At 36.7% G+C, this 17801-nt stretch overlaps 1 protein-coding gene across 1 annotated transcript in view; it reads left to right on the plus strand.

Moving 5' to 3' along the window:
- Positions 1-232: 232 nt before the first annotated feature.
- The window catches only part of ANKRD50 (ankyrin repeat domain containing 50), a 46055-nt gene continuing 28486 nt past the window's right edge, over positions 233-17801 (plus strand). The window contains exons 1-2 of the mRNA XM_012473058.3: positions 233-494; positions 1667-2930. Coding sequence (XP_012328481.1) covers positions 2419-2930 — 512 coding nt within the window. The 5' untranslated portion in view covers positions 233-494; positions 1667-2418. The remainder of the gene's footprint in view (positions 495-1666; positions 2931-17801) is intronic.

The following is a 17801-nucleotide window of genomic DNA, read 5'->3' on the forward strand; positions in this document are numbered from 1 at the left end:
ACACCGCCACGGGACGGGTCTCCCCGCAGCGCGGGCAGCAGGTCCCAGGCTCCCGCACACGCCCAGGCACCGGCTGCTGCGGACGGGCGCGGTGGGGGAGGGGAGAAACGCGGGGGCGGAGCCGGCGGGCAAAGAAAGGCTGAGCGGCGGGGCGGGGGCGGGGCCTGGGCTAGGCAGGCGGGGTCGCGGAGCGGGGCGGGGCGGAGCCGGCAGGCCGGGGGCTGCCGGAGACAGTCACTGCCCTGACGGCGGCGGCGGTGGCGGTTGGCCGGTGGGGGTTGGGACGAGCACTACTGATTCTGCTGGGAAAGCTGGAACTGGCAGCCACCAGGGGCCAAGAGGAGGATCCGGAGCTGGGAGTGTGCCCCGGACCCGGCGGAGGAGGCGGCTGCAGTTGGAGTCCCGGGAGCGCTGCTGGCGGCAGCTTCTCAGCGAAGCAAGTGTTTGAGTCCGCAGCAGCGGCGGCGGCGGCCACGGAGGCAGCTAGGGCCGAGGTAACCGGGGGGCGGCAGCGGCGGTGGAAGCGAGGCTCCTCCCTCGGGTTGGAAGCTGGGAGGCTGAGGCCGGGGCTTGGTCCTGTCCCAACCACCCACCCTCTCCGGCCTCGAGCCCCAGATTTGCCCTCTTTCCTCGCTCTGCCGTCGGCCGGGTGGGAGCGGGAGTGGGGTACGGTGCGGGAGCGCGGAGGCGGAAGCCGACCGGGAGGCGACCCCTCGTCTGGGATTGGCAAGGACCTCGGGCACCCCCTCCCCCTTCAAAAGACACACCCCAATCTCGGGGCGGGGCGGGGCGGGGTGCAGAGGCGCTCCCAGCCTCGAGAAAGGCAGACCTCGGTGTGGAGGCTGCACCTTCGCTCGTGGCCTCTCCGAGGTGGCCCCCCTGTGGCTCCTCGGGGAGGTTCAAACCCAAGGTGCTTCCCTGCGCTGGGAATCCCGGAGTTTCTTTTGTCTGTCAGCTGAAACTGGAGGCCGGACCTGTGGGCAGACACCCACTAGCACCGGAGCACTCTACTCTTTATCTTTTTCCTGCCTTGGAAGGAATTTCTCCCTAGCAGCCTATTCTCCGGTCAGAGTGGTAGATTTTATCACTGACCTCCATCCTTGGCCCAGAGGAAGGGAAGATTCACATTTTACTTGTGTTTGATTTATCATTCGTGTAAGAACTATCATCCCTCATTTTTTTTTTTTTAAGCTGTTTCCCATCCAACTGCGACCCTGGTAATCTTCCCCTAGATTTTTGCAAACTATCAACAAAGAAGTGTGCCTGGAGTAGTAGACAGTCCTTGACTGACTGGACTGTGTAAGTTAATAGAGCTTCCGTAGCTGGCGCTGTTCTACCAATCTATTGGGAATAAGCGTTTTGGCTGGAGTTAAGGACTGTCCTTAAAGTATCTCCCCAACCCCTTGCTATGGTAAAGTTGAAAAAATCTTGGGTAACTTGATTGAAATGTGGCTGTTTGGGAAGCGTAACAATGGGGAAGGAAAATGCAGAAAGGAGAATGTGATTATTTCAGGGGTATTTGTCCAACTTTTTGAAAGTGCCAAAGGTGAAGTAGGTAGATTTTTGAGATTACGTTAACTGGTAAATTGCAACTTTTATTGACCTTAATAAGTTTTTAACATATGATGTTTTGCACTAAGGTTTTTGTTTGTTTGTTTTATTTTAGTTACTTGTGGAAATTTTTGATTACCTGGACGTCTTAAAACCAAGAAACCTGTGAACAGGTTCATTAAGAATCTGCTGTCTTGAAAAATGCATTTTATGAATGCTTCGAATTAAGAAGGTCTGTCATTTCTGCCACATAAGAGACTCTATAATCTGAAACAGTGCCCTGGCAGTTGCCCAGATGCCTGAAACTGGCAAGATCTAGTACTTTGAGTGATCATCCTTCAACGAGAAATACAGAGCTACTTACATTCTGTACCTCATACCGTATAAATGTAATCTCTCTGATGGCATTTAATGCAATGGACCTCTTTTCTGAATCTAATTGTCAGATGCAGAATTAACACTTGGAATCTGGAGAAGCATTTTGTACAAATTGAAAGATTGGGTTTTTTCTTTAGTTTTCCAGATGTATTGTCTCGTCTCTGTACTTGAAACATCCACAGTCACATAAACTCTGGTTATAACCATGGAGTTATGTGACTCATTAAGATATAGGAAAAGTGTTGCTGAGCTGTGGAATCAGGCATTTCTCCCTCAGTTCAACAACTAAACTAATGTATAGACTATTAATCAAGAATAAGGAACCAAATAAAGTCATGCATGTTCTGGTGACAAAGGAACTCTGTGGTTGTTGAATTTTTTTAGTTACTCTGTCATTCAGTCAACTTAATATGCATCTTGGGTCATAATGGATGGAAAAACCTGTGTTGATGTATCCAGATTCTAGCAAATGAAGATTAAAAGCCTATTATGACTAATCCTTGGGAAGAGAAAGTCTGCAAAATGGCTCAAACCAGTTTACTGCAAGGGAAGCAATTTTACTGTAGGGAGTGGGTTTTCCACAAGCTTCAGCATTGCCTCCAGGAGAAAAGTAACTGCTGCAATAGTGCTGTCAATGCACCATCACTTGTAATGAATTCTGGGAATAATGCTAGTGGTGTCTCTGGAAAGGGAGCTGCCTGGGGTGTGTTGTTGGTAGGAGGGCCTGGCAGTGGCAAGACAGCCCTATGTACTGAACTCTTATGGCCAAGTTCACCTACAAGTTTACAGAGAGGTTTACATCGCCAAGCTTTGGCCTTTCATTTCTGCAAAGCCCAGGACTCTGATACTCTGTGTGTTGGAGGCTTTATTAGAGGTCTGGTATCCCAGATCTGCCGCAGTGGACAACTCCCAGGATATGAAGACAAGCTAAGGGATCCAGCAGTCCAAAGCCTCTTACAGCCTGGCGAGTGCGAGAGAAACCCAGCAGAAGCATTTAAAAGGTAACAATGAAAATGTCATGGTGTTCAAATTTCTGTGCTGAAATTAAATTAATTTTTAGTTGTAGTTTTTTGTTTTTGTTTTTTTAACTTTGTGGGGGTACTTTTACTAGTGCTGTACATTTGGCCTTAATCTGAAGTTATGAATATACCTGCTTACTTTGAATATCAAAGGAAGTAAAATTTAGGTTTTTGTAACGCACAGCATATGGATTAAAAGTGTATCTCAATTTTACGTAACAACAGAATGTTACTTATATTACCTATTAATGGTAAGAGAAATTTATTCTTAGGGTAGAGAATCACATTTAGCTGTCTGGAAATAGGTTACATTTTCAAAGGGGAAACTATACGTGGAGCTGAACTTAGAGTAGTTATCGATATAGCATGTAGTATCTTTTTTTTTCTTATAGTAGTAGTATTTCTTTAAGTAAGAAAGGTTTTCCTTAAAAGAGATTATTGGCCACTGAGAATCTGAAGAAAATTTGTTAATGAGTTTTGGGATTTAGTCCCTTATTAATTGAAAAGCTGAGTGATACTTTGATATTTTAAAGTATGTGAATTTATAAAATAGTGAAAAATTGGGATGATCTTACTACTTTTACTTTTAGTTGGTGGTACAAAGAAAGTGTTTTTTCCTAACTTCAACAAAGCTTTTTTTCATGGTAAATGGATTGGTCCAAGAAGTGAGCAAGTTGCTTTTCAGAGTGGTTGCAGATTCAAATCTGTTCAAGAAAACTTAATTCCTTGAAAATGTATTTTTTTGCATATCATGCCTCTGCTCTTTGTAAAAGCGGCAGGCAAATTGTTAGTTTGTGCCTCACTTATGCTTGAATTACCCATTTTGCCATAAGCTTTTTCTCATCTATAATAATATTCTTAGAAGGCAAAAGTTTGTTCTCCAAAGATTCTGGTATACTGTGCACTGGAGGTGTGTGTGTGTGTGTGTGTGTGTGTGTGTGTGTGTGTGTGTGTGTGTGGTGGGGCTCTCTTCGGTGTGAGTGTGTTTCTAGGAGAGATTTGAATTGCTCTGAAAAGAGCGATGTTTGTTTTTATAATACCCTCAAATCTAATGGGGTGAAATCTATAAATTTGGGAAATAATATTGAAAATATTTAATAGTAATTACAGTAAGTAGAATGTGTCAATCATTATTCTAAGTGCTTTACAAATATTAGATCATTTAATCCTCATAATAATCCTGTGAGGTAGTTACTACTCCCATTTAATAGATGAGGAAATTGAGGTACAGAGAGCCTAAGTAAATTGTCCAAGGTTACAGACTCCTAAGTGGAAGGGCTGAGATTTTAAGAGTGTCTGTGTGTGTGTGTGTGTGTCAGTAATCTTAGAAATTCTTAGGAGGACTCGATGGGAAGAGGAGAGGTTTAGAAGGTTATATGTACCAAAGTTGGAGAACGGGAGTTGTGTCACAGTGTGGTTTGAGTGTGGATTTTCAGGTTACCCTTATAGTGATAGAGGGAGTGGTATTCTAGAATGAGAATTATGGATGGTACAGAATTCAAATATGGGAGGAGTTTATTAAAGTCAACCAAAGGGACGTGTCTTTGAGAGGTGTGATATTCCTGAAGACTCTTTAATGTGTACATGTAGTGCAATTAAACTCAAGGCAAATCTCTTGTTGTTAGCCATCAAAATGAGTGTTAAAACTGTTGTATCATTCTTTAATTAATGAGGAAATCTGTTAGTTGATGCCTGTGATGTGTGAGATGCAAGGTTTGATGGAGAGTATTCAATATGGAATCACTGTATGGAATAATGTATTCTTTAATATAAAACTATACCTTTTAATAGAATTAAAGTCTGTACATAAGCAACTCTTTTCCCCTTCTTTTTCTGAAGATACTAGTGGCAGAGCTGAATTTTCATTTCTTTGTGATAATCTCATAAGCTATTTAGATTTATTGGCACCTACCAATAACTTTCAAAGAGTTTAGTCTGAGGTGAACTTAATCTAATGTAACCAAAGTATATAATTTATAATTTTTTGGAATTCATATGTAAATTTCTAATACCTGAATGTTCAATATTTAAAAATCATGTCTGATTACTATATTTTTGATATATTCTGATCCTAAGCATAGCTTTCTCTATGGTATCATAGATTTTCCTGAAAAATAATTCTTTTATTCAATTGTTCCTTTCGTTTTTTCTTTTTCCTGTGTGATTCTCAGTTATTAACTAATTGAAGAGGAAGAAGCAATTAGAGCTGTGTGTAAAAACCACACCAGTCCTGCCTCTCCGATTTACGGAAGGAGCCAATCACTTTGCATTCCCAGTCTACACTTTAATAAAAGAGAAGGTTTAGTCTTTCTACTTGGACCATTTTGGTGCTCTTAACTGATTTCTTACTGGATTTTTCAAAAACCTGTGTCACTTTCTTTCTTCATCATTACAGTAATTGATCATGATATTAATTAGGTAACTATGGTATTGGAACACTCTTTTTGATCATTGATAGAGACATATTTTTGTTAAAACCATGAAGCTGTAATACAGGTATATTCACATGCAAACCTGAGAGCACAATTTGAAGTTAAAAAGATATATTTTTGTTTTGTCTGTGATATTAGATAATCTAGGCCTCTACATTTGGACAAATAATTCAAGGTTCTATTAGTAGAACCTTGTACAACTGATATTGTAGGTTCTATTAGTGATTGACAGATTTCTTAAATAAATCCATTAGATAATTTTAATAGGAATGTATTTTATTTAGGCATGGATAGATATAATTCAACAGGTAGAAAATGGGCAGAAGACCATTGTTTCCAAAGAGTTATAATATTTTGAGGGAAAAAAATGAAGTAGCTAATTATAACATGACAGGAGATTAAATATAAATGTAAGCAAATAGCAGTGAAATATTTATTTTTTGCTTTTGACAAAAACTAAATCCAGAACTAGCTTTTGTATTATTACTTTTTAACCTTTAAATTTCTGATAATATTGATGATTTCATATACAGAATTTTCCAAATTTATGATAGTTCAACTTAGGATTTTTTGACTTTAGGATGGTGAGAAAGCAATATACATTTAGTAGAAACCTTACTTTGAGTACCCATACAACTGTTCTCTTTTTAGCTTTCAATACAGTATTCAATAAATTACATGAGATAGTCAACACTTCATTATAAGATAAGCTTTGTGTTAGATGGTTTTGCTCAAGTGTAGACTAATGTAAGTATTCTGAGCATGCTTAAGGTAGGGTAGGCTAAGCTATGGTGTTTGGTAGGTTGAAAGTTATTAGACTCATTTTTGACAAGATATTTTCAACATACAATGGATTTATCAGTGTATAATCTCATCATAGGTAAAGGAGCATCTGTATTCATATGTGAAACAATTTAATAGTTATAGAAAGTTGATAATGAAAAATCTTATTTATTTGCAGATTCACAAAGCTGGGGAAATTGCAGAGAATTGACTTACTTACAAAGTATGCTTTATTAATCCACTTATCTTTTCTTCAGTTTACTTCCTAGCTTCCTTTAAATTTTTTTTTATGTCTGATGATAGTAGATAGAATATGTAATACACGAAATAGTATGGCTAAATGGTGAACAGACAGAATTCTGCCTTCATGGAGCTTAAATTCTAACATTAATATTTATCTTATTCCTATAAAAAGAAATAACCATCAGAGGAAATACTTGTTATAGTATTCATGAAACACATGAACATTTAAACATTAATAGAATTTTGCGATTTGCTAAAGGAAATGATGTGAAGACACATTGATATCTTTTTTTTTTTTTTCTTAACTGGTTACGGTACAATGCTATTTTTAATTTGTTTACAATATTTTATTTCCGCATTTCTGAAACTAAATTGACGGTTATATTTTTACTTACTTTGAGAACCAAAGGCTGATTTCTTTAATTCTGCCTCCCACTTTAGGCCTTTAGTGCAAAACTTTGTATATTTTGCATTGAATGTGTCTTTTCTAGAGTTAGTGTTACAGGTGGACTCCTAGTAGCCCTATAGTTGTAAAACAAATTCCAATTATTTTTGACAAAAGTCTCAAGCATCTAAGCGTATGACGATGGAGGGTAGTAGCATTAGGTTTTGTGGCTGGTTTAGAAGACAGTTATTTGATTCAACCAGAAACTCCTTTCTGGACTTTGAACAGAAAGATCGTTTTGGAGATTTAGAAGGATGTGTAAGTTTTGAGAGTTTATAGAAAATTTGTGCTAATGGTTAAAGGCAGTATACCTTGTTAGAAAAAGAATGCAAACTGGGAGACCAAATGCTGACATTTGTTTTGTATGTCAAATGGGAATCTTTGAATGTTTGGATGTTCTTTCTAGTTATCTCCTCCAGGAGCATTTATGGATCTTCACTTATATCTAGGGTTTAGGTTTTTAGCTTGTGATGTAGTTACTTATGCACGTATCCTTTGTTATCTTCCCTATTAGGCATATGCTTCTTCATGACATGAATTTCTGATCCATGACTGATGAATTTTTTATATTTGCCATAGTGCTTTGTATAGCACTTTGCATATAGTAATTGTTAAATGACTGTCTTTTGAATGAGCACATAATGCTACTTGCCTATCTAGAGTATGTGTGAACCTAATTGAAAGAAGCCTGAAGCTCTTGAATAAGAAAGGAAATTGAAATGTTACATGATTTAGGTAAGCTTTAAATGCAGACAAGACTGGCATAGTGATTATTAATTTATTAACCTGCTGTCTGTTCTTTAGCATATATTAATATGGCATTAGTCCAGATAGTTTTAAGTGGCCAGATATCTATATCCTGTCTCAACTGACTCCAAGCATTTTTGGCACACTCAACAAAGGGGCCAAGAACAAAAGGGGGCTGGAATGTGTGCCTCCTTCTTACCCTCACTTGTATGTTTTCAAGGCAAAATATATTACATTCATGATCAATCTTGTATAACTAGTGCTATTTAAGATATCTGTCATTATCCATTCTTAAGTATTGTCAAATTAAAAGATCCTTCTAAAGTGCCATTACTATTCGAACTTTAAATAAAATAAATGTATCAATATAATTTCATAATCAGAAGTTTGTCTTTTAGTCTAAAGATCATCATCTTTCACTGAATGGTCCATTGTTTCCAACATTTAACTATATCCTTTCTACTTCAAGTTATAAACTTCTGTTTATTCAAATCCCACTTTCCCTTCTGAAAATCTTTTATTTTTACCCTAGATTGGCTGTTCCTTTCATATTTCAATCTAAGTGCTGCTTCCTTTGGTTCCTGGTACTCTTTATCATTTGCTGAACCACTCCTCAGCCTCTAGTCACTTCTGCTTTGATGGTGTAACATATTGCTCCTGTTGCATACTTAGACCTTTGAAGTCAGCCACGTTCTTAGTTCTGTTCTGCAGTCTAATTTATTGTTTGATAACTCAGAATCCTTTTAGATCAGAGAGAGTAAAGTGGTGCCCTAAAAGTTGAGTATGTTTCTTTTTTTCCCAATTCAGTAAATTTCACATACATATTCAGATTTTTGCTTTTTCTTGAAGGAAAAAAAAACACACCTGGAAATTTTGACAATACTGAGTTCTCATTCCTTTGAGTCAGCCGATGTCTTTATATGAGCCGTGCATGCTCTAATTTGATTCAGTCTTTACCATGCTCTGTTATTCTATACTAGGACCAGTTCATGTGTTTACATATGCCAGCCTGGCTCCTACTCATTTTCAAAGACAAATATGTTTTTTATTCCTCTGGAGAAAAACACTCTATTGTTTATCACTCCCAAAATTTGCTCTCATACTGTCTAGAGTCTGTATCTACAAGTGCTGCTTCCTCTTCCCTATTAGTTTCCCTTCCTCTTTCCTATCAGTTTCTTCTTAGCTTACTGAAATCTAACGTTCATCTCTACACATTTACAGAAAGATGTTTATGCATTATTGCCTGTGAATTTATTGCTCAATTTGCATTTAGCCTTTAAATGATGTATTTTAGAGATTTTTTTTTTTTATTATTTGCACTTTTTTCCTTTTAGAATCTCCCACTGATGCCATTCTTTGGTGGACCTTCCTCTGGGTTCTCTCTGGGTATTTTCCTCACAAGCTTAGATCTTCTCTCTTTATACATATGCCTTCAATTAATTTATTTACTTACATGGCTACCAATGCGTAGATAAAGCTGTTGATGCAAATTTGATTGCTAATAAGATAGCAATTACTAATAAGATAGCAGTCAAATCTGCATCAACAGCCTTATCATCATTCAGATCAATAGATATCCTTTCACTTGGTAGTCCCTCACTAACCTATGTGTAAACCAGCTTCTCTTGAAGCATTTTTATTCGTTGATGATTCATTCATTTCTTAAACAAGTATTCAGTGTCAACTATGTGCCAGATATATACTATTAGGGCTAAAGTCATGAGCCAAGCAGAACACTAAGTTAAGTGAGGGAAAATACATTGAACAAATAATCACAAAAATACCTATTAAGAAAACACCTTTGGTAAGTGATAAGAAGGAAGAAACAGGATGATAAGAAAGCATGTAATAGGAAGCTTGATTATTATCTAGAAATCTGGGAAAACTGACTCCTTATCTAAGTTCTATAATGATTCTTATTTCATAGGCTCTTTTCTGCTAATAAAAATGTAATCTTAGGATCATTGATATTAGTGTCACCTGGGAGGTTGTTAGCAATGCAGACTCTCAGGTCTAGGGAATCAATCTGCCTTTTAATAAGATCCCTAAGTGAATCCTGTGCGCATTAGAGTGCTTTGAGAAGCACTATCCTACGCAGAATTCTAGAGTTTTCTTTAACTATCTTCTGTCATAATATTCTAGTCTAAAATACTTAATCTTTATCTTGGGATAGTCCTCTAATTCATTTACCCTACTCTACAATTTTTATTCACCCATTCTAGTTGATCTACTTGCTTCATTTTTCTCACAGTTGTCTAACTAACAATAGTAAAACAGTATTTTCTTTAGGACATTCCTTGAGCCTGTGATAACCCACATAACAAATTCAAATTTCTCTGCTTAGCTTTAGAAACTTTTAATAATTTGGTTATGCCTCATCTAACATATATTTCTATAACCTCAACAGAGTGCATTGTGCTCATTCATTCTTTCAAGAATTATATTTAAGTATATAAGACATATTAAAGCTTGTAGGGGATATGGACAAATGAGAACATTCCAATTTTTTTAGCATTTAGTAAAACCCTTACATGAACAGTAGAGATATGAAACTTTTGTTTGATATATGTTAAAGATATTATTTTTTTGCAGTTTGCTTTTAGGTCTTTGTTTTCAGCAATTTTGCCTTTTTAAATTTTAATTTCGTGAAGTAAAATAGTTTGATTTTTATGAAATAAGATAACTAAATACTTTTTTTTTTGCAATTAAAAATCTCTGGCTGGTTGTGGTAGCTCACACCTGTGGGAGGCTAAAGTCAAAGGATCGCTTGAACCTAGGAATTTGAGACCAGCCTGGTAACACAGCGAGACCCCCATCTCTATAAACAAACAAATGAGCAAATCTCTTTGAAGTGTGCTCCAGTTGGTTGCCTGTCTTTACCCTCTGGTTGCTTTAGTAGTGTCTTTGACCATATAATTTTCATTGTTTCAAATTTCAAACCCATATCTATTATGCTAACCTAATCTCAGAAATATTTCTAATGCCATTTTCTTTCTACTGTGCACATGTTTGCCTAAATACAGTCTTTAATGATAAAATAGAGTTTGAAAATGTTTATTTTAATTGCTTAACAGAACTAAGTATTCAGAAGAATTACATGTTCCTCAGATTTATCTTGAAAAATTATTTGGAGCTTTCCAGAAACTGGTAGCCTTTTACAGTTGTCTCATTTTTCTCTATTGTTGGCTCTATTCTTTGTACCTCCATCTAATTGTGGTCTTTGTCCTAAGATATTGCAGGTCTTTCCACTAAAGGAAAAGTGTACTTCTCTATCTTTTAATTCTGGCTCCACTGTTAAGATTTGCGTTGGCCAGTGGATTGTTAACAGACATGACCCAAACAGAAGCTTAAAGTTGAGCTTGTCTTCTTGTGTTTCTCCACCAAAATGAGAAGGACAAGATCTTGCTAGCCTGCTGATCCAAGGAACATGAGAGAGCTATGGAACAGATGGGACCCAACCTGCAACTTGTCTCCAACCCTAGAGCAGATCAACAAGAACACAGATGCAGAAGAAAGCTAAAATGATTGTTATTTTAAGTCACAGAGTTTTGGGGTGTTTATGATATACCACTATTGTGAAAATAGCTAACAATACAAAAATTAAATATTTAAAATGGCAAATCATTAATTTTTATCAAAAATATAGGAGTCACCATTGATTCATCAGTTTCATTTGTTGTCTACATTCAGTCCACCAGATACTTTGGTTCTGTCTCCAAGATAATACAAATACCTCCACTTCTCTCTCTCTCCATCACTACGACTCCCATTTTCTACTGCCTGATCTACCACAGCACTAGATTCCTAACCGCTCTTGTTGTTGCTCTTATTTTCACAAAGCAAAGTTATCAGATCGTGTTACTTCCCTGCTTAAAATCTGCCAATGGCTTCTTACTATGTTTAGAATAAAACCTAAGCTCTACATGGTCTACCCCTTGCCTAGCCTTTGACCTTATCCTGTACACTTGCTCCTTCCACATTGCTCTTCATCGACATTGCCCTTACTATATTCTAAAATAGGCCATGTTCCAGCCAGCACATTTTTGTATGGCTACTCGCCCTGTTATCACTTAGGTGCTATCTTTAATGTTACCTCCTCAGAGAGCTTTCCTTATTCACTGAGTCTTTAGAAGTCCCCTACCCAGTCATTGTCTTAAATCACATCACCCCATTTAGTTGTCTCTATTCTAATTTTCAGTATCCTTTCATGATCTGGAACTATTTTGTTCATTCATTTCTTTTGACTTTCTGCCCATCTATTGGCATGAACAGAGTATTTGCCTTTCTTGTCCTCTTTGTATCCAGGACTTATAATACCATAAGAACTTAGAAATTATTTCTTGAATTAATGAATAACTATTTATATTTTAACTTAACATTATAATTTTATTCACACTGATAATTTTTATTGCTTTAGCCATGTTCGATTTTTAAGTAGTCTATAGTTGTTTATTGTAGAACAATTTATATATGTAGATTATATAGTTATAGATGATTAGTTTTAAACCAGTATTTTGGTTATTGTATATGTTGAAATTAATTTTTATCAAATGAAAAATCTTTTGAATAGCAGTAGATTTATGTTATTTGATGAGAGTCATAGGAGGTCACCTTTTGCCTCTCTTCTATAAATCAAAGTTTCAACTGTGGAATAGCTGTCATTCTTTCTGAGACTATCAAAGTTAATATTTATTTGGAAAGTAGAAAAAATTTTTGAATTCAATCTCAGTTGATATGTTGGTTAAGTTGCCGCTTAGAGGGACACAGCTCACAAACAATAAAAGTCACAGGAGTTGAAAGAAAAAAATTAATGGCCCTAAAGGAGAAGAAATCCTTATAAGAAAGCAATTTATGGAGAAATGTTAGATTGTTTTCATCCCCTAAAGCGTTTCGGTGATATGGAAAGTAAACAGGAAAGCAAACATACATGTACCTACCCATTTTTTTTTTTTTGGTCATATCTGCTTCTAACCTGAGTTTTCGGTCTTGTTTTAAAGAACAAATAATCCACATATAAAGGCCCTGAGTATCCTTTCGAATTGAGATCTACTCTACTCACCCACACACCCCATAGATGACCCTTCTTGTAAATTTCCTTTTTATGAAATCTATGTAGTTTGAACATAAGAAGAGATATATGGGTATACACACATACTTGTTACAGACTCTAGTTTTGTACATTTTTTATTCTTTAGCAACAGTTTTCAAGCTTCTTTAATGCATTTACAGACAATTTTCTTTTACAATAGCACAAAATAAGCCAAATACCTGGTGATAAATCTAATCAAAGATGTGTTCAATCTGTACACTGGAAACCAAAACATTAAGAAAAACTGAAAAAAAAATTAAGTAACTGGAGGAATATATCATTTTTATGGATTAGAGGATTCGATATTGTAAACAGGGTAATTCCTACAAGTTAACCTAAGCTTCAATATAATCCTAACAAAAATCCCAACTGGACTGTGCATTCAGTCTCTTACAATACCTCACATCACGTAGCCCCTGGAAGCTCCACCATACCTTCAGAAGTAAATGAGAGTGAAATGAGCTTAATATTGTATTAGTATTTCTTTGATAATTTTGACGTCACAGATTCCTTGAAAAGTTCTCAGAGGTTCCTAGGGTTCCCATATCATACTCTGAGAAACAGTAAGCATCCATTCTTTTGCTCACCTAGTTGACCATTTCACACTTCCCTCTTTTCAACCTCTAATATTTCCCTGCCCACCTCCTGACCCTTACTCTTAGCTATTAACTTGGCTTCCTATATAATAAAAAGTATTTAAATAAATAGCATATACACACACACGTATATATATGTAGAAGAGAACATCTACACATTCACTGGAATATCTACGGTACTAACCCTTCTGCATTTACATCTATATAGTCTGCCTTACATTAACTAGGGATATAGAGTATGGATCTATACTCTAATTATGTTTAAACCATCTGTGCTCCTTTTCCATTCACTTATTTACCAGATCCCACCCCACCTCACCTACTCAATGACATATTTATAGCACTTTATGCTTTCCCATCATTATTCAAATATCCTGTACTAGTTCCCTTTTTAAAACACTCCCTCAACCTGCATCATTCTTCAACTACTACGCAATTCACTGCTCCCCTTTACAGCAAATGCTTCAAAAAATTATGTGAATATTTACTATTTCTTCTCTCATGCATTCATGATCCTGTTAAGAGTATAATCACGCTTTATTTTCCACTCTGCCAGTATTCCGAAACCAGCATGTTGCTAAACCCAATGCTCACTCCTCAACACAGCTGAAATACTTGACATGACTTATCTCCTACTGGCCACCCTACCCCCTTTCTAGCAACACTTTCTTCACTTTCTGATTTGGTTCTCTCCTCTTATCATACTAGCGACTTTTTCTTCGTATCTTACCAATCATGTCAGTCCATTTAGTGTTTCTATAACAGAATACCTGAGGCTGGGTAATTTTTAAAGAAAAGAGGTTTGTTTGCCTCATGAGTCTGGTTGCTGGAAAATCCCAGAGCATGGTACTGGTATCTGCTTGGCTTCTGATGAGGGCCTTGTGCTATGTGACAGCGTGGCAGAGAAGTGGAAGGGGAAGCAGGCACATGCAAAGAGACTTAGCACTAGTGGCAACCTCACTTCATAACTCACCTGCTTTCTTGGGAACTAATCCATTCCCTGGAGATCTAATCTAATCTTAAGAGAAACATATTAATCTACCTTAATAACCTATTCACCTCCTAAAGGGACCACCTCCCAACATTGCTATACTGAGAATTAAGCTTTCAACATGAGTTTTGGCAGGAACACTCAACCATTGCACCAGCCTTTGATCTTGAAATACATCAGGGTTCAAATATTGGATCTCTTTTCTTTGTTTGCATTTGCTTCTTACATAAAGCTTGTTCATGGTCTTAATTATCAAGTATATCTCAGTGGACCCAAATTATTTATGCAGTCAGCAGCTCTTCTCTGCACTTAGACCTATAAATCTAACTGCTTACTCAACTTCTTTGCGTAGGTTTCTAATGTTGAACATGTTCAAAATTAGACTTCTGACTTCCAGCCTGCATCTTGCTGCTCTCTTAGTCTTCTCCTTTTTAGTAAATAGCAATTTATCCTTCTAAGGAAACCACTAAGTACTAGTACAGTAACTGAAGTGAGAGATAGTGGTGCTTGGATTTGATTTGGTGAAGTATCAGTGCAAGTGAAAAGTGTATCCTAATTTATGTTTCAAGATTGATCTGACATATTAGATGTGGGGTATGAAAAATTGAGGTCCTCCACTTTTATGTCAGTTTAGCTATCAAAATTTGTTTGCTATATTTGAAATTTAAATGGATAAATTTTAAATATATATATTCATGTATTTAATAATGAATTCATTACATGTTAATACAAATAAAATTTTGATAAAAGAATATGTTGTCTAAGACAAAAAAACTTAAGAGAATGGCATTGTTTTTCATTTTTTGCAAATCTTTTTTAGTTTGTGTTGAAAGCTTCTTGAAGTGTTATTTTTGCTTCTTTGGAGATAATGCCTTTTTTCTCTGGTTCCTTTTAAGGTTTTCTGTCTTTGGATTTCTGGCATGATGTGCCAAAATGTGGTTTCTGGGTATTTTTGTATTTTATATTTATTGAGTTTCTTAAATCTGTAGATTGATGCTTTTCATAAGTTTGGAAAAGCCTTAGTCTATAGTGCCTCCAGTTTATTCATTCTTTTTATTTCATGCATTCTTTTTCTTTGGAGACCACAATTACATGTATGTTGTACCTTTTAACTGTGTTCCACACATCTTTTAAATTTTTTTCTGTTTTCTCTTTTTCTTTTTTTTCTCTGTGCTTCAGTTTGGATATTTTCTATCAACTTGTTTTGAATTTCTAATCCTGTCTTCTGTTCTAATAATAATGGTGTTGAATACATTCAGAGTTTCTAATGTCAAATATTGTATTTTTTTTAGTTCTAGAATGGAATTTTATTTCTTTTTATAGGTTACATTTTAAAATTGCAATTCTTTTATCTATTTTTATCCATCTGCTCTACTTTCTTTAACATATTAGTCGTTAGTTTATACTAGCAAAAGTATTTATATTATTCCTCTGTCTGCATCAATTATCTTTGTTTTCTCTAGATTATCAATCTATATTCCTGACTTTTTACTGCTTAATAATTTTTTATTTTTATGTCTAAGTGTATGTTAAATGATTATAAATTTCCAGGTGATATCTTTTATCAGAATAGGCTTTCTAATTAAAACAAAGTAACAACAACAAGAAAACCTTGGACCGACAGGGTGAGGGGGCCGATGCAGTCAGTCATCAAGCTGGGCTTGTATTTTTTTATAATATTATTAAGACCCCTGGTTTATTTCTATTATTTTTATGTGGTTCTCTTAAGCTTTTAGTTGGAGACTCAGAAGAGTCTTTTAAGCTCTGAAGACCCTTGGTAATTCAGTTCTTCCCCCCAACATAAGAAATTATGTTTAGCTCTTTAGCTTCCTGCCCTTTATACCTTCAAATTCTTGAAAATCTTCTGAGTTACGTGTTTAAAGTAAGCACCTTGCCTTTAGCAGAATTTTGTTTCCAACATACTGACTATGAGAGATTTCACGTTGGCTTTTAGATGCAGTTGGCCTAGTTCCTCAACTTTTTAAGCATGACTCAGAATATAAGTAAATGTGCCTTGAAGAAATTCAGCCTCCTGTTCGGGACACCACATGTTGGCACTTTGCTTTATAAAAGGAATATAACTGACCCCTTGAAAGCCTTGCTGGTTTGGTTCTCCTGGTAGAGTCCCTGAGGGTGAGCCAAACCTGATTCTTAGTCTGTAACTAAAATCAGTATAGGCTTCCCAAATTAGCAAATAACCCGAGAAGAAATTAGTGGGTCATTGTTTTGCTCACTTTGGAAGAGCTCCTATCCTCTGAAATTCTGATTCATCTTATCTTCTTGCTTCAACAAGCCCTCTCATATCTTGAAAAAGATAAATTTTGTAATTTATTCATTTTTTTCCTAGCTCTTGCGATGGAAGTTTTGGGCTGCTGCCACCTACTACATTTTATCTGGCAGAAGTTTCTATAAACAAGATTTCTCTGGCTCTCTCCAATTTTATTAGATTTATACGTTTGTTAAATAATTTCTTTTAAAAAATTAATTTTATTCTTATTACAAATACATTTTCTTTTAATTCTGTGGCAGTTTTATAAATTAATTTGAATACGAATACATATTCATATTCTGATCATTGATTTTGTTGCTCTGTTTCTAAGCATTATAAGTTTTATAATTTTTTTCACTCTCCTTTTTGGATCTCCTCTCTATTATCATTTCTACTGCTTTGCTCTTCCTGCTGTCTAATTGTTATTGATTGCCTCCATCATTCCCCGTCCCCAGTATGATCTAAATGAGGGCTAAAAATTGAGATAGTAAGTTTCTACTCCAAGCTGATACTAGTGATTTTGGAAATTTAGTCACTGACCCATGATCTTTTTAGGTTTAGTTCCTGTCTTTAAGCTAACTTTATGTGGTCCCTGCTGCTTCTTAAAAGCCATAGCCCAAGCCATAGCCCTGGGTGGTAGTCAGCAGTGCTTTTTGTTTTGTCTTTCTTTTTTTTTTTTTTTTTTTTTTGAGACGGAGTTTTGCTCTTGTTACCAGGCTGGAGTGCAATGGCGTGATCTCGGCTCACCGCAACCTCCGCCTCCTGGGTTCAGGCAATTCTCCTGCCTCAGCCTCCTGAGTAGCTGGGATTACAGGCACGCGCCACCATGCCCAGCTAATTTTTTGTATTTTTAGTAGAGACGGGGTTTCACCATGTTGACCAGGATGGTCTCGATCTCTTGACCTCGTGATCCACCCGCCTGGGCCTCCCAAAGTGCTGGGATTACAGGCTTGAGCCACCGCGCCCGGCGTTTTGTCTTTCTTTCATTATTAATAGGGCATGCCCTAGCTCTAGCTCCTTGTTCCAAACAGTGAGCCTGAGTAGTCCTGCTGCTAGAAGTGGGAGAATTTGTATTCTCTTTACTCCCATCAGCAAACCTGCAGGTTGCCTTGAATACTTCCTTGGCAAACTAGAGATTTTGTCTTCTTACACTTCTTTTCCATTTCTGATACTTTGAAATGTTTATCTTATTCTTGAATGGCTATATTTTGCTTTTTATTTAGAATTCCATATTTTCCTGCTATGTTTTAACAAAGGG

Source organism: Aotus nancymaae, unplaced genomic scaffold (genome assembly GCF_030222135.1).
Source record: "Aotus nancymaae isolate 86718 unplaced genomic scaffold, 86718_ANA_hifiasm-v0.15.2.pri h1tg000033l, whole genome shotgun sequence".
Lineage (NCBI taxonomy): Eukaryota > Metazoa > Chordata > Mammalia > Primates > Aotidae > Aotus > Aotus nancymaae.